At 38.6% G+C, this 23,890-nt stretch overlaps 3 protein-coding genes across 11 annotated transcripts; 1 reads left to right on the top strand and 2 right to left on the bottom strand.

Moving 5' to 3' along the window:
* The first annotated feature begins 5,420 nt into the window (after window positions 1–5,420).
* On the top strand, window positions 5,421–6,736 carry LOC112287111 (uncharacterized). The gene is made up of 3 exons (XM_024529810.3): window positions 5,421–5,675; window positions 6,025–6,130; window positions 6,296–6,736. Exons 1-3 carry the CDS (start codon window positions 5,462–5,464, stop codon window positions 6,366–6,368), a joined length of 393 nt encoding a protein of 130 aa, XP_024385578.1. The 5' UTR covers window positions 5,421–5,461; the 3' UTR covers window positions 6,369–6,736.
* Window positions 6,737–7,230: 494 nt separating this feature from the next.
* Window positions 7,231–10,961, bottom strand: LOC112287110 (putative sarcosine oxidase). 2 transcript variants are annotated; one of them, XM_090252897.1, is made up of 3 exons: window positions 10,845–10,961; window positions 9,156–9,382; window positions 7,231–9,012 (listed from the first exon to the last, which is right to left on the bottom strand). In XM_090252897.1, the coding sequence occupies exon 3, from the start codon at window positions 8,745–8,747 to the stop codon at window positions 7,461–7,463; it is 1,287 nt and encodes a 428-aa protein (XP_090109023.1). In that variant the 5' UTR covers window positions 8,748–9,012; window positions 9,156–9,382; window positions 10,845–10,961; the 3' UTR covers window positions 7,231–7,460. The 2 variants fall into 2 exon arrangements, with proteins under 2 accessions (XP_090109023.1, XP_024385575.1); XM_024529807.3 differs by lacking the exon at window positions 10,845–10,961 and adding an exon at window positions 9,553–9,687.
* Window positions 10,962–11,040: 79 nt separating this feature from the next.
* On the bottom strand, window positions 11,041–17,985 carry LOC112287109 (jmjC domain-containing histone demethylation protein 1). Of its 8 annotated transcripts, none has more exons than XM_024529800.3 (18): window positions 17,681–17,985; window positions 17,197–17,256; window positions 16,554–16,902; window positions 16,153–16,240; window positions 15,712–15,831; window positions 15,320–15,397; window positions 14,912–15,003; window positions 14,637–14,718; window positions 14,238–14,311; window positions 13,874–13,972; window positions 13,500–13,568; window positions 13,184–13,340; window positions 12,872–12,949; window positions 12,554–12,613; window positions 12,165–12,218; window positions 11,898–12,059; window positions 11,572–11,786; window positions 11,041–11,485 (listed from the first exon to the last, which is right to left on the bottom strand). In XM_024529800.3, exons 3-17 carry the CDS (start codon window positions 16,832–16,834, stop codon window positions 11,595–11,597), a joined length of 1,686 nt encoding a protein of 561 aa, XP_024385568.1. In that variant the 5' UTR covers window positions 16,835–16,902; window positions 17,197–17,256; window positions 17,681–17,985; the 3' UTR covers window positions 11,041–11,485; window positions 11,572–11,594. The 8 variants fall into 8 exon arrangements, with proteins under 8 accessions (XP_024385568.1, XP_090109021.1, XP_024385570.1 ...); XM_090252895.1 differs by lacking the exon at window positions 17,197–17,256 and adding an exon at window positions 17,047–17,173 and having other exon boundaries at window positions 17,681–17,869; XM_024529802.3 differs by adding an exon at window positions 17,047–17,089 and having other exon boundaries at window positions 11,041–11,786; window positions 17,681–17,822.
* Window positions 17,986–23,890: the final 5,905 nt, after the last annotated feature.

Genomic DNA, 23,890 nt, shown 5'->3' with positions numbered 1-23,890 from the left:
TCCATAGACATAAATTAATATTTTTTTTAAAAATACTATGTAAATTGCAATGTCCCGAATGCATGGTAATCTATAGAGGTGCCAGACATTTCACATCCAATTCTACATTCATACAATTTTATACAAGATTGTAAGGTTTTTATTATCCACATAAAATTATTAACACTCATTGTACATTAATACATACTAATTAATTTTGGTAGATTATTTTTTGCCCTTGTAAACCACCATAATTTAAGTTCATAATATATTAATTAATTATGCATTCTCTCAATCAAATTTTGATTAAAGCAATGGATCTTTGAATTTTTGGGTTGATTCTAACTATGTTTCAATTTGTATATTTAGTTATCAGAACTTTTTCTACTTGAAGAATAATTTGCACTAAACATATTCATATTTTTTCAGTTATGAGATGTGAAAGTAAATTAACTCTCACAAGCTAAACATGCAAATCTCTAGCAGATATTTCAATAATTTGGCACAGTTATAAGTCATAAGAAAATACAAGAAAAACAAAAACAAAAAAATTGAAAAGCATACTGTTATGTACAGAGCTTCTTAGAATAATCAGTATTTTTTTTTATAATATTTCAGGAAAATTAATTTTCCAAAAACAGAAGAAGAAGAAGAAGAATATATATACATAATTTTAGAAATTCATGAAACTAAAAAACATTTTAATCTAGTATTAATATTCAATATAAGTTGAATTCGTTTAAAGAATTTTCTGAAACAAAATCTCAAAAACCAGATACTGAAATGAATATCAACTTTCACCAAATTTACTTCTTTGTTCAAAAATTGAGTTTCTTGTAGTATCACAATTTAATTACAGTTCATAATAAAAATCTGTAGAAGTTATATGATTCCAAAATTTGAAGTAAGGATTTTTATTATTTATTTACTTCATATATTTATTTTTGGCCTTTTGTGCAAATTCCAAGTTCATAATTTACATTGATCCATTCTAAACAATCTTCAAACTTGGAATATTTTCATCAAATATAATATTATGTTCAATAATACAAACATAACATACCACCATTGAAGAAACACTTAACAAAGTTACCCTACACGACAACAATCATACTAAAGCCTTCAAAGTATTTGATAAAAATAATTTAAAAAATCAATTAATAAGGAACTTTTGGTTTAATTAATGTACCAGTGTAAAGGTAGAGATCTTGGGCGCCTCCAAAGGAATTGGCGTCCTCCACGTGGCTAGATTTTAATTTTTGATATATGGGTTCAGCCAATGGCCAAGCCTCAATCCGCGACTGCCAGCTTGGAATTTAATGTACAGTGGGACCCAGTCAAGTTGAACCTTGAGGATGACGTGGCGTACGGCTTGCCACGAGGGAATTGCTGAGTAGGACTGCACATTGCTGATGTGGTCAGCATTCGATGGGTTCGTGGAGCCAAGTCATTAACCTGGAAACCAATCCCCATGATACTCCCACTGTACCCAATCCAGGACTAGACTCAACAATTTGTTCAGAAATTTAAAGGATAATCTCTCTCTCTCTCTCTCTCTCTATATATATATATATATATGTATGTATTTTTACAAAGAATTTTTTATGTTAATTTTTAGAAAAATTAAATGATTAAGTAATCTGTGTAAATTTTGTTAAGTGTTTTAGAGATTTGCAACTGATGTGCTACAATTTCTAACTTGATTTATTTACATGAGCTAATTTGAGTAAATTTGTAGGTAATTATCATTGTTGGTCTATTATGTCACTTAGTTCCTATTCTACTGAAACACACAAATGTCATGGCAGTTAAAAATAATTATCTGGAATGAAGTAAAGAGAAGAATAGTGCTAATATGTTATAGTAATGGCCTCTAATTTCTTTACCAAAAGTAGTATTTCTCTGTTGAACATTATGTTTATAAATTATTTGGTACATCGTATTTTGATGATTATGAAAAATAGAACGATTTTATTTTATAAAAACAATCAGTTCATGAAAAAATAAAAAATAAAAAATAAATTGAGTGATCAGTTTAAAATAAAATAAAAAATCTCAAAAATTACAAAGACAGTGTATAATCTTGCAATCTTAGCATAAACATGTTTTTGTATAGAATAACAAAAGGGTTGAGGTTACAAGTACACTTAATAAGTGTTGATGTACTTTAGAGTGGTTAGTAGGTTAATTTAGAGAGAGTTGATGTAAGAAAATTTATTTTGAAGTCTACTTATGTTGATTATAGTGATTAAATTACACAGTATTTGGGGTTCAACGATGAAGGTCCAAACCTCTATAAAACTTATTTGGAGGGATGAAAGCAAGGTATGGATGGATGAAGGCAAAAGGTAAAGATCTTCATTCCTATTGGTCGAAGGCCATGTCTAATAGGCATTCAGCAGGCTATCCACGACCATAATAAGGGTTTTGGCGACTTTAGAAGGAGAATTCAAGAATCAAAAGCAAGGATTGTAAGATTTAGGGTTTGGGTTATAATTTGTGCACAAATTTTAGAAAATTTGGAGTTAAGGTGATGAAGTTTTAGTTGTTTGAAGTTAAGGTGTCTTTTTAAGACATATTGTTTCTATTTTGAGGATACAAGGAGTTTTATGGTAGATTTTGGAAATCGAGAGATGCGGCCACAAAGGTGATTTCAAGATCTACATCTCTTACAAAAGAATATCTATATTTAGAGTTTGTATGAAGGAGTTATAAAGCATTGAAGATAGCATATGTAATTCAAAGGCAATAAGTGAGTTGTTTTATTGATAGTAATGGTTGGAGCCATATCTTGAGTTTCTGGGTGAATTTTTCCCTCAAAATCTCTAGAACTCTATGTTATTAGGTTAAGAAGCTATATATTAAACTTTTATAATGTTTGAATACTTATTTTGTGAAATATAAAGAAATTTTCACACATATGTATGTAAGCAAGGGTTTGAAGCTATTGTTAGGGTTTTGACAATATCTCAAGATCCATAATGAATTTGTGGTTGAAATTTGTTGTAATAGTTTTTAAAAATACATCAGTACTTCATGTAAAATTTGGGTTTTTTTGAATAGTCCGATCATAAGATATGAGCTGTTGGAGTTTGGGAGAAATTCACCTGAAGGATATACAAGGTTTTAAAATATTTTTATCATAGTTTTGGTGATCTTTGATACTTAGGGCTTATGTATTGATGTAATTGCCCCTATAGGGACAATTTTATATATAAACTTGATGTTTATTTTTATCTTAAAGCTTGTTGAGTAATTAGTGACAGTTAGAAGCCCAACACTTTCTTAAGGCAAATTCTCTCTACTTCAACAACATTCAGTTCAATAGCTAGATGAATGGCTTCTTATGAATGATGGAAGTAGAACCATCTATATGATATCAAAAAATCATCATTTTCTATGCCATAACTCATTCCATCATAAATCTCATAGGTACTATGATAGATAATAAGATTGGTTGAAATTTTTTTCTTCTACAACAATGCCCTTTTTAAAAGCCCATGATTGAAACTATTGCAATGTATATTTGAATGTTGGCATCTACTCCTTTACATCAATCTTCTTCCTATGTTATTATTTCTTTTCCACCAATTTCTTCTTCTTTGGCTAGTTTATTGTACCAACTCAACATCACCTTCCTTGTCTACCTCCTCACCATCACCATCATCTTGTGTATGCTTGCTTTTCTTGAGGTCAAGTGGTTTGGCATCACATTGGAGAAATGGTGGAAAAATGAGCAGTTCTACATAATTGGTGGTACGAATGCTCACTTAGCTACCATCTTTTAGAGTTTTCTTATACTTATAAAGTAAGTTAATGGCTAGAATCTAATGAGGAAGAATAACTTATAATGGTAATCACTTCCATTATGCTGTGGCTATGCAAGTAGATCTTCCTAATAAACTCAATTATGTCCCCACAAGGAATGCTACCCTGTCACCTTCTTTGCTAATTAGTCAGCAAGACCACCAGAGGGAGGTTGCTACTCCCTTCACCTTGCACGTGTGTTAAGTAGCAAGGTCCACATTATAACATCCTACCAATCACAATCCTCTATATGTTTTAGATATATACATAGCAATATTAAATGTGCTTGTAGCAAGTTGGAATGTTCTTGTACCCTCAACCTAACTAAAGCTATGAATTCTTAAAACTTCTTCTAACAACTTGGATTAATTAGACCAACAGCAATTGGCTAATAAGATATATACAATCTTTTATAAATTATCTCTTATTAACTTTTAGAGATCTTTATACATCTATAAATATTTATTAATATATATATATATATATATATATGGAATAAAATAGAACAAATAAGGAGATATAAATCACCACTTTTTCTTATTTATTTATTTATTTTCTTACATAGAAATCTTAAAATATCAAAAATTATTTATAATGTAAGAAAAAAATTATGATTAAACAACTTAAAGAATAAAGGTAGTAGATTGAATCAAACAAATTATATGATAAGTATTACTAAATAAGATGTTATGATTAAGTTAAATGTGATAACTAAAGAAGTTATAGAATCATTGTGGTTGGTAAATAGTTGAGTAGTAATATTGTGAAGTATGGTTATCTAATGGAATGAATTAATTACAAATTGGATCTTTTATATCTTATGTCTAATTTAATATAAATTAACCAATGGCATTCACTTTTGAAGTCTTGTAGAATATTAAATAATGGTATGTTGAATTGATGTATGAATTAGATATTACATCTTTGTATATTTAATATATATATATATATATATATATATATAATTATTTTTAACAAATCACATAAAAAATTTAACAAAAGAAGGCACTTCAAAAAATATATTAGTAACATAGAACATTATGGTAGCATGATTCATCTACAACATCTAATTTTCTATTTTATTACAAAATCTAATTTTCTATTTTATTACAAAATCTAATTTTCTATTTTATTTTGTTGAAGTCTAACTTCTTCAAAAAAAAAAAAACATTAGAATAGACTAAATAATTATGTTGTTATAATCTTATTTATTTATTTATTTATTTATTCATTTTTATAAGCAATAATTATAAAAATGAAGAAATAAATAAATAAATAAAATAGCAGTAATTAGACCCACATGCGTAACAGCCACAAAAATGCCATGTAAGCAGTCATGATGGTCCTGCAGCCAAGTAGCAACCATGAGGAAGGCAACTTTCCCTGCATAGGTGGCAAGCCACCTCACCAAAGGCCTTATTCCCGTGGCGCCTCCAAAGCAACCAGAAGCTTCTAGACCATCAATCTAGGGCACGAGAGCCGCGTCGTGGTCCTTCTATTCTTGGTCAACACTCCACGTCAGCCGACATCGTGGACCCTCAGTCACCGCTTCCTGACACCTACGCCCTACCCCGTGGGCCACGTTGGCCACGCAGCTCCACGTATGCACACACATACACAGACAGACAGCTTCACGAAGCTTCATCACACTTGGAAGGATTCGTAGTGTCGATGGATGTGTGTGCTGTTGTTGCAGGAATCGGAGTGCGCGATGGAGCTCAATTGCCAGCGAACAATGGAGGCGAGAGAGAGACCCAATTCTAAATTGGAGGTGAAGAAGGCGCTCGCGGGGACCACCACCACGTTGTTTGGTTCGCAGCCGCGGACACGGGGTTTCGGGGGAGTCATTCGTCTGGCGGGCGTGGTTCGGTCGTGGCCATCATCTACCGGTCCGTCCTCTTGGGCCAATTTTCCATGCGGGACACCTTGCTGGTGGTTTTTTTCCTTGTTGTTGTTGTTGTTGTTGTGCAGTTTTATCAGCTGGTTGAACAAACCTTTCTGCGATCGAGTTTCGGTTTTCCGGTTCGTAGTTGGTGTGTGAAGTGTAGCTTGCTGCAAGTGTTTTTTTTCTGTGTCTGGTTCTTGAGAGTGGGTTCGTAAATGAAGGTGTGGCTGGTTTGCTGAAGCTAGGTTGACGATTTGGTTGAGTTTCTGAAAAGCTTGTGAGTGTCTTGATTTCACATTGGGTCTTCGCCTGATAGCTGGAGCATTTCTCGACGCTGTCGGTATGGTTTGCAGTTGAGGTGCTGCATTTTATTGGGAGGGGGGTTGCACTTAATTACACTGGAACCTGTGGCGTTTTCTACTACACTGAGGCAAGGAAGCTTGGGAGATTGAAAGACAGGTCGGTTCGGGGTTGTTGGCGTCCATTTTGAGCTCGATTACAATTAAGCTACGTCGTTTGGACTTGTGCTGAAATCTTTCTAAGAGTGACTCATTGGAGTGAAGGATTACTCAGGACTTTGGATTAGCTGTACCCTGATCGGTTCTTTTTCTTAAGATAACCCAGGTTTGAGCAGAAGTTCGAATTCTTGAAGATCCGAAAAAGAGAGAAGACATTGAAGGCGTTTCGAATTAACTAACAGGTTTCATGGATAGGAGAGTGGAGGAACACTACTGGGCCTATTCGCCTCCAGAGAGTACCTACAATGAAGTAGTGTACAGACCATACAGCGATGGCGTTGACGGGGAGAACTTTTTCCAATCCCTTATCGCCCTTTGCGTCGTTTACTTTATCGCGCGCTTGTTTTTTGACGCAATGGTTGTCTTCATGATTGTGGGCCTCGTCGTGGTTCTCATCACGCAGCTCCTTCACAATGTTTCGCCTTCCACTTCCAAGTATTATAGGTCTTATATTTAGTTATTTAGGAGGAGTTTACGGAGGAGAGACTTGTTTTGTATATCTTAAGAACGGTATTAATTTTGGCTGTTTTCCTTTTTTCCACCTCAATTGATCAGAGCGTCTTTGTACACTTGTCCTTCACATTCCATCCGTTCCTCCACATGGTTTCGCTAATTTCGATTACACCCTCTTTCCGACTTTACCTGAAGTTGCGTGCGAGCTCTTGAAAACGATCTAGTACAAGATTAAGGTTCTGCTTTCAGCTCAATTATTCTATATTTTCAGTGAGAGGAGGGAAGCCACAGAAGAGATCTCCTTGTCTAATTGCCATTAAGTGAGGTAGGATGAGGAGCGACTCCATATTCATGCCCCGAAATCCAGAAGCTCCATCACAAAATTTATATTTGAGCTTACAGAAATCTCACATGAGGGCAAAATATGGAGACAAGAAACATCTGCATTCAGATTGATGAACTCCACTACACATTTTAGAAACAACACGAACCAAATTCACATGACTTGAAACAATCCACGTAAATGTGTTCCTCAAAGCAAAGTTCGAACATAAGAACTAGATGCAGCGCAGTAAAATAAGTGGTGAATGAACAAAAACAGATGTGATTTACTTCTTGCAAACATCGTACAGCTGATTCATATCACCTAAACGCTATTTGCTTAACTAGAAGCCCGAAAGGTATCTGCCATTAGTATGCGAACCTTTTCTGTATAGGACCTATATACTAATCTTGATACAACGCGCAAGCCTGCCACACTACAAGGTTTGAATATAGCATCGTAGATCAGACCATTTACAACTAATACGAATTTAATTCTATAAATGCGGGGAGTGCACCACTGGCTTCACCTGTGACTCCTCCTTCTGGTTACCCAAAGTGTTCTCGAAACGCCTGATGGAAAAAATTTCCAGTGGCACATTTGAAGCAGTTCCATTGAGGGCGAGGTCCGCCATAATGCGTCCAATCAACGGACCCATCTTAAATCCGTGTCCTGAAAATCCTGCTGCCACTAGGATTGACCCATTTGTGCTGCACATGGCGTTCGGTTTCAAAGGAAGGAAGTCTAGAATGAAATCCTCGTCTGGAGTCATGGAGTACATACACCCTAGTGCTGTAATCGGAGATTCAGATTGCACAGTTCCTGCAAACCGACTCACAAGCCATGGGCTTACTTCCTTCCGCAGAAGATGCATATCCGGCGCGACAACACGCTTGTTGGGGTCGCAAGGAGTCCCACTATGTACAGAAACTTTGATTTGACCAGGGTACTCAATTGAGGGTGTACCGTAAATGTATGGCAGACCGTAGTCTGCAAAGACTGGGAAGCCCTTGGCTGCAGATAAAACATCTGGATCGGAGTCTACTACTTCCCAGTACGCGATTGATGTGTGCAACGGCTCAATGGGGAGCTCTAAACCTGACAATTCTCTCACAATCTGAGGAGTCCAAGCGCCAGCTGCTAATACGCAAGTCCTTCCGAAAGCAGTGCCCCGGCTGGTTTCAACAACATATTCGAATGAACCATCTGAGGAAGATAAACTCGTAGATACTTGCACAAGCTTGGCTCTGTCTCGAAGTGTTGCGCCATGTCGAAGCGCAAGTGCTTGAAACATAGCTACAGCCTTAGATGCCCGGATGATTCCTCCCTGTTTTGTGTACACTATGAGTGAGTCTTCAGGCAATTTCAAGATTGGAAACCGGGCTTTACATTCTTCGTGGGTGAGTACTTCGTGTTCGATATTCTCCTCTACCAGATTAGAAACTACCGAGTGCAAGCTAGTGCTGGATTGCGGACCAAAGTCAAGTTGCCCAGTTTGATGGTATACCATGTATCCAGCTTCAGTCTCAGCTTCTTCCCACAGTTGGTACGCTTCCTTCATCATTTTAGTGTAATAAAGTTCTGGATATGTTACCCGGATCGTTCGAGACTCTCCATGTGAAGACCCTATATGATGAAGAAAATCAAACTGCTCGAGTAGGAGAACAGACTTCCCCCGTTTAGCTAATTGGTAAGCCGTGGAGCTGCCTATTATTCCAGCACCAATGACAATCGCATCGTAGGTGCCGGTGACCGCTTCGCTCTCCTTTTGAGTGCCATCCATCGATGTGTGCGTGCCCAAACTCACGAGCTCCCTCACGATGAGCGTTTCCTTCACAATTTACAGATCCTGATCCGCTGGACAGACAACCCTAATTTCTCCACCAGTCCAAGTGGAAAGGGTATCTAGCAAGAAAGATCGTCTACCTACACGACTATTACTCAACGAATCTTTGACGATCTCTTGATTGCAAGTTTTTTATATCTTCATCAGAACCAAGCTCCAAGTCAGAAAACGTCGAACAATCACCGGCAACCTGTCTAGTACACTATTGACCAGTGATTAGGGCTTCATAAATTGCCTGTAAACACAAATATGAAAAAAAATTCCATCTGCACTGATGTATTCAAAGGCTAATGATTTAGTGTGTGGCAGATTCGGAGGTCAAAGCGTTTAGGGATGGCCTCTTACCAAAGAGAAGATGTCACCCTACATGTAGTGTGCCAATTTCTGCTTCGTGAAGGGCGTCTGCAATGACGCCAGCGATGGCGACGCACGTGCGAATCCACACCTGCAATTTCTTCCACACTGACGCCACAAAGACCAGCAACACAGGCCACCCTAACTTCATAGCTGTCTGGTAAATGCTGCTCCCCTTCAGACCATCGCATCAACTCGTCCAGGTGAACGAAACGTACCTACGCTAATTCAGAAAAAGTCGTGTCGTCAAGCACTACGTAGTGGATTATTTCCGGTGAGACTATTCACAATGCATACAATCTTCTGAACCTAGTTTGTAATCTGTGAGCGTACTATGAACAAATCTATCCAAACGAAAATGCACGAGACGAAGAACGGCTCAAGCTACCAGGAAAGAGAATGAAGGCTGAAAGGAGCTATACGCCATGTCCGCCGTAAAAACCTAAAACCCACGAAGCTCCGGACAGATAGTAGAACAAATCACCACGCTATCAACGGAGGACAACGAGCACTCCTAAACAACTTGTCCGCCAAAGGTGAATATCCGAACATCCGAGACGAATACACTATGAGACTCCTTGGCAACGTAAAAGATAAGCCAGCTGCGTAAAATGAAACGAGAAGTTCCAAAAGCCTGTAGAAAGGACCTCTTGCTTTTTCCACTTCTCTTCAGAAGATGGCCAATCGCATTGATTGATGCCAACGAATTCTACACTCCCATGTTAACGCAACCTATCAAGCGCCAAGAAGAAGCGCTCAGCCAGATGCGTAATACGAGAAATACTTGGATGTGGGGTAAGTACAGGAGCGCATCGAATTCGGATAAAGAGCATCTTCGGCATGTTGCAAGCTCCTCGAGCAACGTATCTTGGAGGAAACCCTAGACAAGGTCTTGTGATAACGTCAAAAGGAGTTGATCCGGGGACTCAACAGCAGCTTTAAGTTGTTCGTTCTGGTACAGTCATTCAAGGGGTCCAATCGCTCATTGAATGATGACAAGGTCATAATCGAAACTCAGATATTCCATTGAAGCCGACACCGTAACTTGGGTAAAACCTAAATCGTTCCGACAAAGGAATAAGGAATGAGTAATGTTCTAGGATACAACTCCTCACAAGAGGATAATTCTACCAAAGCACCAAGTCAAAATTCTAAGAGCGACGTCGTAGGAGGCACAGAAATTTAACAGCAAGAAATTCTAATCCCCAGTAACCAATTGAGAATCGTGAACCCAGCACTTGCTACGTAACAAATACGAGCTCCTCATTTACAGAAATCTCCGAAGAAGCAAAGAAACGAGAATCGTAACACCAGTGGTGTCAAAGCGTCTCAAAGTTCGAAGGAAATTGTACACAGTTGAATTCATCAGCAGAGAATAGTAGTGCACAAATTGCGGAATGGGCAACCCAATAGTGTGCTTAGTAGCAATCACACATTCGAGCGTAGGTCACTACGCTACACATAACGGGGGCACACCGACGGCGTTGTCACCACCGTCTACAGTGGGCAGTTCTATTCGTGGCAGCTCGACTATTACCTTCCTTATGTATGTAACAATGTTCGGGATTGAAATTGCGGCATTTATTGACAAACTGCTGATAGCGACAATAATCTGAACTTACGAAATTAAGATTACGAAAATGATCATCGTCACCATGCGTGGAAAGGGATAGAATTCACCTGCTGACATTATCAATCAGTTCTTCCCAGAGGACCAGACCTGGAGACTTTTCCAAGTAACGGAGATCAAGTGTTCCGAGGAAGCAACGGTAGTCATGTTGAGAGTTCGCAACTTTGAGTACACAAACTGTAAAATGGATTAAAATGAATACAGAACTTTCTTACTGTGAACTGCAATCACGATTGGAAGCAGAAGGGAGAGGCACAAGAGGGGATTTCCACACTAATTACATTGAAGAGTAGAAAGACATCACAGTCCACGGAGACTTTGGCCGATAGCAACTCCCGCACCACCTTCGAACTCAATTGGAAACTCCAACGACTAACATATGAACTATTGCTAGTGCTCACACTTGATACTTCTAATCAGCAACAGACCTATACTCAAAGGCTAGTGTGTAGCTGGGTACATGCGTAGAAGTGCTTAGGCCAGGAGCCTAGAACCTCAGCAGCTTCATCTGAATGTTGGCTTCAGTGCGGCAGTGTAACATTCATTTGTACATGAGTTGGCTCAGCGCTACTGTAAACTAGTTTTCTGTAACAGTTCACCAACGTTTGCTCCATCGCCTCAAGGGATGTCAAATCGGATTCTTGGGAAATTTCTTGCGGTCACTTGTAAAACCACGTTTTGTACTTGACTTCTAATTCACAGCAAGAAAGAACGCGCTTTGCTCAAACATTCTCCGGGGCGAAAAAAATGAAAAAATCATTAATCAACGCTCATTACCTGGTTTTGCGTCTGCAAGGCATTCAACGGTCTTCCTTGGGCCTGACTTTTGGAGTTGGGAGGGGTATTCGAGGGTCCAACCCACACTTCTTCAACAGCCTGGCTCTCACTGAACTGTTGGACTTGGTATTCTTTTTGCTTGTTACGTGTGCACGAGGTGAGGCAGCTGAGATAACAGCAGGCTTTGCAAGAGACATTACAATTGGCTTTTTCTCCTACACGAAAAAAATTAAAATGTCAGCTCAACTAAGTGATGGGAGGTCAGGAGGTAAGGGACAAGCCTCTTTACCGGAAATAGAATTATCCGCAGGGACAAGCCTCTTTACCGGTTTCTTTGCAGCCGGTGTTCGCTGTCGTTTCGACCAAGGAGATTTTATCTCTTCTATTTGGAAGTCCATGTCATCATCCTCTGCTAGCACATCCTCAGACGGGTCAAACTCACCATCGTCCTTGTCCTCTGGGGATTTCTCTTCCTCCGAATCCTCATCCTGCGCGTGACTAAAGCAAATCAACATTTATACCTACATGCAATCAGAAGCTGTAATTTTCAAAACATCATGTGAAAATGTGGGGGCTTGAAATGGGTGTGGTACCTCTGCCAAGGTTGGCCACTGTGAGACAGGCTTTTCAGCTGACAGTGGTCGCAACTGTGAAGCAAACATCAAAACTGTTAAGTTATTAAACTAGGAATTCCGAGCCACAAAAGAGTTCGTTGAAATCACCACTCGGGTGGACAACCAATCAGCAAATAGAAAATCCGGCAGCATTTGGGTAATTGACTACATTGAAACAATTTCAAGTTGAATCCACTTGAGTGCCTAGAAATACGTGTTCCAAGAAACCCAAAAATCTATTCTCGAAATATTGACCTCAAATTCCATGTAGCAAAAGCGATGATTCAACCAACCATCCACAATTTATCCAAATTTCTTCAAATTTTTAAGTTAATACATAATGAAGATATGATAGATGAGATTCGTACCATGAGACGGAATTTTGGGGCTGTTCTAGAATCAACAGGTGGACCAGAGAATCCCTCCTTCTGAATAAAGAAGTCAGAAATTTAGCATTCGTCAGCCCCAGCATTCAACCTACATGTTAAAGGAATTCTGTAACCAGATCGCCACAATGTGGCCAAGGAAGTATTATGATACTTAAAATAAAAGTATCTATCTTACGGTTCCTTTGTAGAAACTTTGATAACCTCATAAAACCTCCATAAATCTTAAAGCTATGGAGCTAGAGAAGACCCAAGTGTTGCCAAGCAATCGAGTATATCATGTGTTGAAAGACTGTTTACCTTCAGACAATCCTCCAATTCTTTCACTAGGTTCGCAGGGTTCTCGGGAGTACTGGGTAAGTCGCTTCCGTCCTTCAACTGCACAAACAGTGCCGCCTGTCCCTCAGGTAATTTGATACTTTTGCTGACACTAATGCTACGCTAATTCCTAAGACGATATTTTATTCTAGAAATAAGACTCATATATCACATGCGTGAGTATTAGAAATGCCCAGGCAATATTTACCTCTAAGCGACATTGAAATTGCTTGAAGACATTTAAATGAACACAAACATTACGATGACTTCCCAGTTTTAATGACGATATCTGACCTGTCGCAGCCAAGCTTGAAGGCACGAACAAAGACTGACGAGACCTTCCTTCTCCCATCTACTCAGAGAAGAGAGTGTTTTCTCCTCATTGATGTTCGTGTCCGCAGTAACGTCCGCATTGTGTCGAAATTGAGTTAGATAAAAACCGGCTGTGTGCCTGCAAACCCTCATGCCTTCTTGTTTAGCGTAACATGGTCCTGCAGTCCATGAAAGTAAGTAAGGCTGCCTTTTAGCACACTGTTCTTTGCATTCGCTTAGACCATGGGAAAGCTGAAAATTTCCTACTCTAAGCAAGGGAACAAGTTTCTTTGCGCACCACATCAGCTGCTTGTATAGAGGGAACCGGAATTTGGAGCGAACTTTCAATCTCTCCTCCATATGCCATGTGATCCAATTACATAGTTAAGGGGAACCAAAGATCTAGATTTTGAAACTTCAATAACCACATATGCAGTATAGCAAGCACAAAACCACATATTAGAGATGATTTCATAATCTGATGCTGCGACGACACATATTAATCAACTATGCTTTCCTCTTAGTATCACTCAAGAGAAATCCTACTCTTCCTAACGTGATCCAGTTACTTGTGAGCCTTCATAAAAAAGCTGGAGTCCAGTAATATTGATACTTCTCAAATTCAAGTCAAATGCAAGAAACTAGACTTGTGCATTTATTCAAGGTGGATATATGTCGAGCTGCAGTGATAGGTTATAGCCAGTCAGGAAGTTGCCGCCCAACACCAAGGAGTCTTCCGGGGTCACCACACAATGAGGCCATCCGCCAGGTCTGAACAGATGCAGACACATACCGAAGTCAAGTAAGAAAAAGGTTCGTTTTGTTTTCGCAGAAATGCAACAAGCCATCATCATTCTCGATTGATGATATGAGCGGCACCTTAATGAGTTAGATCCTCAGTGGAAAACATGGTAGTATGACTTACATTTGTCCGTACAAGATCGCTGGATAAACATATTACTACAACAACAAATTATGACAAGTATTAGAGCTACTGATTAGGTCCTAATACAACACTGATAATAGGTTATCTTACAGCATAAGGGTGTCTCCAGCACTCAGTTCCAACTTTTGACATCCTGTTACTCTGTCTGCAAAGAAAACGCTGACCTGCATTGTTATTTTAAATTTAGTTCAGCCACAAACCATGGAAATTCTAGATAAGAGCAATCTCAACGGAAGGATAGAACACAACATTTGAACAACGGATTGCGGGAGAAAAGATATAAATAAATAAATAAATAAATAAATAAAGCATTCCATGGCATTGGCGCTGTTTTGAGGGTTCAAGGAAATGACTGTGAAGGCCAGTCAACAGTTTCTGCTTTGATGTTTCGGTGGGAAATGATCTAAGAGATAACCAAGCTCAAAATTCAAGACGCTTTCAAATGCCCTAAAAAAATCTGGTAACGAAGAACCAAAAAAATGTGCTTGCCTGCTTGTCGGAAGATGACCACTCTTCAAATGCCATCAAATTAGCTTTAGTTGGAGGAACCAACAGGAACACCTTACTTCCGCTGGCACATTTCAATCAGACCATGATATCGCTCAGTACGTGAGTTATTACATAGAACAAACATACAAGAACAACAAGCGAAGGGCATCGGAAACGGATACCACATTAAAGCATTGAAATAAAACACAAAGGACCAGGATTAGTGGCTGCCAACTGGTCGCTCTAACCGAAAGATGAGAGAAAAGGCGACAAACCTCAGAATGTGATACCAAACTGAAGAGCCTCCAAAGTCAATATGGAAATCCATAAAGCAACCCGCGACGCTCAGCAACGCATACAACTGTACCTGCACGACGAACCCATAAACAACATACTCACTACAAATCACGATACCGAACATGCAGTATGCAGTATAACTACGCCTACATGATGTTCTTGATGCTCCAAATTTTTCTATCATCTCTAGGATTAGGGGCTTACGACACAGCAATGTAAGATAGGAAGATTTAAAATGTCAGGAGCAGAAGTTCCTCGTCCTGTATCTCACTGTCTGCTTTCAGAGGGCACCCGTGAGATCCAAGCCAAATTTGATAATAAGCAGTTCTACTGTGATGTAATATTTCTATTTGAAGATAAAGAAGAGTTTTGGTAACGAAAGATACCATTGGAGTAGGAGTCAGAGAAGGAGGCCAAGCCTTGTTCACGAGGTCAAGCTCTTGGACTAAGGAAGGCACACTGACCTGTTCATCGGAGGAAAAAGATGTAAACCATCTAGAGTACAGGCAATAATAAACAGACAAATTCCAACTCATTAATCTGATATTAAGGAATTCGTTACATTCCTCCAAAAAAATACCACCAAAGAACATATTCTTAAACCTTACAGTCTAACAGCAATTTATAAAGCTAGCCGCCTGAAGTCACAAGCTGTGCCTAGAGAAGTACAGTTAGGGAATGATTACCCTCTAAACAGCATGAAAAGGAAAGAAGATCTTATGACCTCCAGAATTTAGAAAATGCCAAACGTCAGATGATTAGGGTTTCATCGAATCACCATGTCATGAAGTGAAGTATTGGCCAGGTCAAGAGAAACTATATTTAGGAGAGGCTTTCTGGGGCTTGGGGACGCAAAATAAGCCGCCAATTCGTCCATTGTATAAACTGGTCCTTCAGACTGCGATAAGAACAGAAAGTAATTCAAACCCCAGGCTGTTGCTCCAAGAGAAACGAGCTGAGACCAAAGCTTTCCTACTATATCGTTTGCAGCTCAGGATCATTGCCACACTTCCCCAAGCCAGGTTATAGCACTTGCATGTATTAAAGTAGCTTCTATGAGAACAGTGGTTGAATATAAAGAATATGTTACGCATAATCTTCTTCACTCTTAATGTAAAATTTTGAATCACATCAATAGCAAAAAAATAAATAAATAATCAAACAGACAATCTATCATTTGTATAAATCTAGAAGAAGGGATCCAGAAAAGTGTATCAACCTGTGTTGACACATCGATAGTATTCACTTGTCGGTTGCGTCCAACAAGTTCAGCAACTCGATCCACTGTGAGTTTTTCCTCAGGCACCCTGACACCGTAACCATGTGAACAAAGTGAGAATAAGGGGACGAGAGCCGCATAATTGTGAAAGTGTACGGTATAATAGAAGCTGGAAGAGGGTAATACCCACCAATCAATAGTTTATCTAAAAATATGAACCAGTGTGACTGTCTCAGACTTGAAGAATTCCACCATTGCCAGGCCTACGATGTATAGGAGCACCTTGGTTGTTGATATGAGTATCAATAGATTATTGACTAAGAAGAGTAAGGGACATTGGATGTAATTTCAGCAGAAACCTCGAATCATGATAATGCAGCAAAGGAAGAAAAAGGCCAAACCTAATGCCAAGTGCACTCCGGGAATTGTCAGCGGCACGAACAACACAAGGATTGGCAAATCCTGTCAAGTGTACATGAGATGCAAGCTCATTGGCTGCTACGGTAGACACTGCGAAGGCTTCCTCCTGTGCCTGGCCTGTGAACTTCACAACAGCTCTAGCAAGCTTCTTGTGCTGCACACGTATGCAATCTGCAAACCCAGAGGTATCTAAACGCGCATAGTCCACAGCTACTCTCTGCCTTTTGGACCTCCTTGTATGCTCCATTCCTCCTTGCTCCATAGCTTAGTTGTCGCTTTTTTTACGCCCACAATCTTGTTCTAAAATATAGGCTCCAGTGGTAAAATGATCTAAAAATACCAACAGAATACAGCTGAGACCAAAATCTGGCCCGATTCTCATGAGTGTGACTTGATGAGAAATTTTATAATACAAAATAAAAACTGAGCCTACACATTAAAAGAGGGAGGTGCAGAGGAAAAGATGACTTGTACCTCTGAAATAACAATCGACTCACTTAATTTTAAGATGTATTTTCTGCGACATTAGACAACAACGATGAAAGTCGATACCCCTTTCCCGAAAAATACCGCGGGAATCTCACACCCCCTTTCCGAAACACTAATCAAAGAGGAACAGCATACCACATCAATGAGACACTTCCTTGGCTTCATCAACGAAAATATCCATGACACGTAACCATTCTGCACAGTTTACATCTGCATGAGAATCTTTTTCAACAACGTCTCCACACAGTCGAGATTTAGTGACGAGGACACACGGACAAGACTGGCAAAAGTACCATCACAATCAACAATGAAAAGATCTGCGTGCCGACAGAATCTCGATTATTACTAATAATAAAAAATCCCATTAATAATCGCTAGGAATAAGAAAGAGGAGCTCAAGAAGAGGGACAACTCCACATAAAACGTACCCTGAGCACGACATCCTTAAACTCCAAACCACGACTAGAACTAACAACACACAAATCCCACACCATTACAATCTCGCCACAAAAACAACGACGAAGAGGGGGGAAAAAAAAAAAAAAAAAAAAAAAAAAAAAACTCTCACGACAGCAACGAAATCGAGGGCCAAATTCTTCGAGAACACACCAAGACTCACCTCAGAATCCTCACCACGCCAAGCCCCAGAGGGCAAGAAGCCTCTCCACCTTGCGAAGCACGACTGATTCCTGCAGCCCAGGCAATGGAGGTGCTCGAATCTCCTTACATGTATTGACCCACATGCGCTTCGACGGGCAAATTCGTTTTTGGGTTGTGCGAGGGCGCAAATTCGTTGCAAAATTGAGGCGCCGGGGCGACGCGGGCTGGGAATCGCGCAGCTTTAGAAGCGTAAAACACGAGAAAAGTGGGAAGAAAGGGACAAGTGGGGTCCGTTGCCGGGGACCACACGAGACCTGCTGCTCCCGGTGTCTGTGTGTGCTCGTAGATGGTTCCCTCCATCATCTATCTATCTACGGACCCTCACTCACTCACTTGCCCTCCCTCACCTACGTACATACTGGGGATAAATGCCCGCCGTCGTCCCCGCCTTGGATGGGCGGCAGCAGCAGGGGAAGAAGGGAAAGGGAAAGAGGGGGAAAGAGTTGTGGCTCCGCGATACCTCCGTGCTCGAGGGAGGAAGCGCCGGAGGTGTGTGTGTTTGTGCTGACTTGCACTAACGCCGCGGATATATCCACACACACACATGAATCTTAACCCACGTAGCCATGAATTGTACAAAAGCCGATGTGGTACTCCTGCCAAATTCTCCCCAACAACTTAGATAAAACAACCTTATCCTTCCTTTCATTAAACGTGCTTTGTGTAATACCTTCACATAATCGGTTCACAAACAGCATCTCCTTTGTATGTTACCCATCTGCCAAATGGTTCATACTTTGTAGACCTAAGTTGATTTTGTGCATAAAATTTGCAAGTACCTTGTTGTGTTGTAATACTCCTATTAGAAAAAAGAAATGATTATATTATAGAAGAGTTTAATTGACAATATTGTAACAAATTATTTTAGAAGTGTAGATCATAGTCAAAGAGGTAGTAAAACTAGTAAGTGTAAATGTTGCATCTTTGCAAAATGAGCTTTTATTTACTTTATATGGTCATAAATGAGGCAAAAAATAGAAAATAAAAAATAACTAATATAAGATCTTAAGAAACAAGTTAAGAGTATTTTATAGCAAAAATTATCTTAAGAATACAAGAATTGATATCCCAAGAGAACCGGTTGTAAAATAAGGTTGAAATTTGATCCCAAGGCATAAAACTGCATAACTACAATAACTCTAGAGTTCTTTGGTAAATTGGAAGGTGAGGTTTGAGAGCAAACTAGAATGAGGTTCTTTGGGTGTTGATTTTGAGTGATTTGAATTTGTAATGACATGTATAGACTTTGCAAAATTAGGAATGTTTTTAGATGACTTTGGATTTTGAAAAATATAAAGAATTTCTACTTTAGAGAATTTTGTAAGATTGATATATGATCTATAAGTCAAAGTTTTTAGTTGGGTGATTTTTGTTGTGCTAAATGTGTGCCATAAATTTGAGTATGATCAAATAGATCATTTGAAGGTGTCAAGGACATGAATCTCGAAGAAAGGGAATCCTCAATACACTCTTCTATCACTGAAGAGAACTAGAAAGTCACTCAAAAGGTGATGTAATATAAACTAGAATGGCTATTGCCAAAAATAAGAAGACTAAAAAGTCTTGAAACAAGACCAAGACTAGAAAGGCGTTGACAAGAGTGAAGAAGGCTTCACTCTGTCACGGACATAATCATATAAGCTAGTAATTATATATACAAATAGGTAGAAGTAAGTAAAAGTAGGTAAAAGTAAGTTAATTCTATAGTATTTAATATGGAAGCTTCTTAGAAGCTTTATAGATACTACTTTGACTTCATAGGTGTCTTTAATTGACTTTTTGGATTAGAAACGTGGTCAACAAGTTGGCCATGTGCCACACATGTTGTTAGCTTGAAGATTAAGCTAATTATGTGGCCCACACGTAGAAAAACTTGCCTTGTAAGTCAAGGCATGTGTCCTACAAAGTCAACACATATTGGAGGTCCTATAGAATGTCACCACGTAGCCCCTAGTTAGATAGTATATATAGAGACAAGAGTGAAGGCTTCTTCACTCTTGTCTACTCCTTTTTTGCTTCTAGTCTAGTTTCAAGGGTCTTTAGTTTTCTTATCTTTTGGCAATAGCCATTCCAGTTTCTCTTTCAATATATATCCTTGTTTATATATATTTTGTTACCTCTCTTTGAGTGAAGGCTCACTTGTCTGAATTATTTTTTCATCGAGTTCTTGTCCTTGACAGATTGACAAGAGTACACCTACAATATCAGAGCTTTCTCTAATCTTGATTAAAAGTGGATTACCTCTTTTTTCTTGATAAGATATAAGCATATTAGAAGTTGCGGATTACCCTCTTCTAAACTGATATTGTCCTTAGTATTTTCTTTGTTCTCAAGTCCTCTCTTCTATTTGTCTTGAGCGATATTAGACATCTTCTCTCTTCTAAGTGTTATCATGGCAGAACTTGTTGAAATGAACAGTGCAATGGCACAAATGCAAAAGCAATTGAGGGAGTTAATGCTTACGATGCATCAACTCAATTTACCACCACAAGGAACAATAAGATTGGCAAGAAGTAAAGATATAGAAATGGTTAGAGCTGCTTCAACATTTGCACCAAACCATGTCCTTTCTCCTATGGTGGAACACCCTTCAAATGTTAGAGAACCAAGAATTGCCCTACCCGAGAAGTTTGATGGCACCAGCTCCAAGTTTTGAGGATTTATCAATCAAGTGCAACTTGTGATTGAATTTCAATTCCAAAGCTATGCAACTCCAGGATCGTAAGTTAGATTCATTGGTATGCTTCTTTCAGATTCAGCACTATCGTGGTTTTCATCTTTTCTTGAACGACGAGATCCAATATTGGATAATCTAGATGCTTTTTTGGCAGAGTTTCGATCCATGTATGGAAAACATGATGCAATTCGTGTTGCAACCAATAAGATTCATATTTTACGACAAGGTAATCGATCAGTAATGTTATACGCTTCACAATTTCGACAACTTGCAATTGATATCAAGTGGGATGATGCTCTATGGATTACAATATGAGATAAAAAAGTTAATGCTCAACTTATCTAATCGTCAAACAGTGAGTCAAGCAATTGACTTTGCTGTGAAGTGCGACAATCGCCTTTTTGAATTCTGATCTGAGAACCGTACAAGTGGACCTCAACGTTACTTTAATTCAATGGCAATACCAACACCTCTTCAACACATACATTCGAAGGTAGAGGATATGCAAATTGATGCAGTACGTTTCAAATCTCTTACTGAGCAAGAAAAGACTCGTTGTCGTCAAGAAGGATTATGTTTATATTGTGGAGAACCAAAGCACACTCTTCAACATTATCCAAAGAAACAACGCAATCACAAAATGAGGAGTATGGCTGTGAAAGAAGACAATATGTCGAAAAACGAGTTTGTCCAGCTACAATAGGGACCGTGCGGCTGAAACCTTATACAACATCTAGTAAAGGTCCTATTCTCTCCTCAGAGCCTTCTCCTTATATTACATTAAATGTTATTTTAGGACCTAAACATTACAAAGTCTCTGCCTTGTTAGTTTCAGGAGCCTCAACGTATTTTTTAGATGAAGAATTTACTAAAAGACATAGCATATCTTTAGTAAAAAAAACTAAACCTATTCATGTAGAAGTCATAGATAGTCGTCCATTGTCTTCTGGAGATATTACTCACGAAACCCTTCCTATAGAAGTAATAATCAATAGTCATAATAGTTTTGTAGTATTTAATATCATTAGATCTCCCTCTAATCTAGTCATTTTAGGTTTATCGTGGTTAGAAAAATACAACCCTCAAATAGAATGGATTTTCCAAACTCTTACTTTCTCTAAAAGTATAAGTAACAGTGTAGTTAATCAAGTAGAGAGTCATAAGTCCAGTTCAATTAAACCCGTATTTATAGGTGCAAAAGCTTTCTTGCATGTTACTATGAAAGAATCACCATATATTATTTATGCCACACCCGTTTCTACTAGTGAAAAGACTTCAAGTAGCATTCCAAGCCAATATCAAGAATTTCAAGATGTATTCAAAAAAAAGAATGCGGTTACACTCCCGGAACATCGTCCCTATGATTGCTCAATTGACCTTCAAGAAGGAGCACAACCGCCAATCGGACCAATCTACAATTTATTACAAAATGAGTTGGCTGAACTCAAGGAGTATATTGAAGAAAATCTAGCCAAGAATTTCATACGCCATTCTAAATCTCCGGCAGGAGCTCCAATTCTATTTGTGAAGAAAAAAGATGGATCATTGCGGATGTGTGTTGATTATCGAGGACTCAACAAGATTACCATCAAGAATAGGTATCCACTACCTTTAATATTTGGACTTCTTGATCAGCTGAATCAAGCTAAGATCTATACAAAAATAGATCTTCGGAGAACATACAATCTAGTATGCATCAAAGAAGGAGATGAATGGAAGACTGTGTTTCGAACTAGGTATGGACATTTTGAATACAACGTCATGTCTTTTGGACTTACAAATGCACGAGCAGCTTTTCAACATTTAATGAATAATATTTTTCGAGAGTTTTTGGACGATTTTGTAGTCTGTTATCTAGACGACATCTTGATCTATTCTAAGAATCCAGAAGAACATGAACTTCATGTTTGTCGTGTGTTACAAAAATTAAGAGATGCAGGACTCTATGCGAAGCTAGAAAAGTGTGTATTCCACACTACTCAAGTCGATTTCTTAGGTTACATCATTTCAAATGATGGACTTATGATGGATTCTAAGAAAGTTCAAACTACTATAGACTAGAAGATCCCAAAAACGGTAAGAGATGTCCAATGTTTTTTGGGATTTGCCAACTACTATCGGATCTTCATCAAAGACTTCTCTCGAGTTGCAGCTCCACTTACATGTTTGACTTGTAAAGACAAACTCCAATGGAATCAAGAAGCGGAAGTTACTTTTGAATCTTTGAAGACAGCATTTATTTTTGCACCAATCTTGTATCGTGTTGATTTTTTCAAAGCATTCTTTATGGAAACAAATGCATTGGACTTTGCTCTGAGTGTGATTTTATCACAAATGGGAATAGATGACAAACTTCATCCAGTAGCCTTTCATTCAAGAAAATTCTCAACAGCAGAAATCAATTATGAGATCCACAACAAAGAACTTCTTACAATTATGGATTCTTTTCAAGAATGGCATCATTATCTAGAAGGCGCTTCCAGTCTAGTCACCGTGTATACGGATCACAAGAACCTCAAATATTTTATGTCAGCACGCGTATTAAATTGTTGCCAAGCTTGTTGGAGCATGTTTTTATCAAGATTCGAGTTCATCATCACTTATCAGCCAGGAAAACAACAAGGTTTATCCGATGCCTTGTCTAGACGTTTTGATCTTGCACCAAAAGAAGGAGATGGAGCTTTTGAGCAACAAAGAACGGTTCTCTTGAAGTTGAAGCAATTTCATCTTTGAGCAATAAAATCAATATTGACTGTTGATTTAACTTTTCTTAAGCAAGTCCAGTTAAGTATGTCTTTAGACCTTCTTGTTCATGATATCAAGAATAATTCTTCTAAATCTCATGATCCCTCTAAATTTGAATTCAAGAACAATCTACTCTATTTCGAAGGACACCTATATGTTCCAGAAGGAAAAGCACATTTACGTGTTCTTCAAGCTCATCACGACTTCCGAGCAACAAGACATTTTGGATATAATAAGACTTTGGAGCTGATATCTAGGGATTTTTGGTGGCCTCAAATGTGGAAGGCAGTTAAAGATTTTGTACAATCATATGATGTTTGCTCAAGATCGAAAACTCCTCGTCATCGACCTTTTGGACTTCTTCAGCCATTACCTATTCCAGAACAACCATGGTCTTCTGTTTCTATGGACTTCATCACGGATCTTCCAATCTCAGGTTCTTATGACTCTATATTTGTGATAGTAGATCGTTTTACCAAGATGGCACATTTTGTACCATGTACAAAATCTATCACAAGTGAAGAAATAGCTAAGCTCTTTTTTGACAATATCTATCGCTATCATGGATTACCCAAGGATATTATATCAGATAGGGGAACTCAATTTGTATCAAGATTTTTGTAGACTCTTTTGAAGTTTCTTAAAGAGGATATAAAACTATCTTTGGCATTCCATCCTCAAATTGATGGACAAACGGAGCGTGTTAATCAAGTTTTGGAGCAATATTTAAGATGTACCATTAATTAC

This window comes from Physcomitrium patens, chromosome 9 (genome assembly GCF_059467195.1).
Source record: "Physcomitrium patens ecotype Gransden chromosome 9, ASM5946719v1, whole genome shotgun sequence".
Taxonomy (NCBI): Eukaryota; Viridiplantae; Streptophyta; class Bryopsida; order Funariales; family Funariaceae; genus Physcomitrium; species Physcomitrium patens.
Note: the sequence above shows the minus strand (reverse complement) of the source record. Positions and strands in the feature narration are given on the sequence as shown.

Excerpts from the sequence above, each read along its gene's own strand:
- LOC112287109 (XM_024529801.3), bottom strand. The coding sequence starts at position 16,834 with ATGGAGCAAGGAGGAATGGAGCATACAAGGAGGTCCAAAAGGCAGAGA. Across the intron at positions 14,312-14,636 it reads GGTCATCTTCCGACAAGCAG|GTCAGCGTTTTCTTTGCAGA; the intron begins GCAAGCACATTT and ends ATAACAATGCAG. Across the intron at positions 12,060-12,164 it reads AGTGGCCAACCTTGGCAGAG|GATGAGGATTCGGAGGAAGA; the intron begins GTACCACACCCA and ends AGTCACGCGCAG.
- LOC112287111 (XM_024529810.3), top strand. The coding sequence starts at position 5,462 with ATGTGTGTGCTGTTGTTGCAGGAATCGGAGTGCGCGATGGAGCTCAAT. Across the intron at positions 5,676-6,024 it reads GTCGTGGCCATCATCTACCG|TTGAGGTGCTGCATTTTATT; the intron begins GTCCGTCCTCTT and ends TATGGTTTGCAG. Across the intron at positions 6,131-6,295 it reads CTTGGGAGATTGAAAGACAG|GTTTGAGCAGAAGTTCGAAT; the intron begins GTCGGTTCGGGG and ends AAGATAACCCAG.
- LOC112287110 (XM_090252897.1), bottom strand. The coding sequence starts at position 8,747 with ATGGATGGCACTCAAAAGGAGAGCGAAGCGGTCACCGGCACCTACGAT.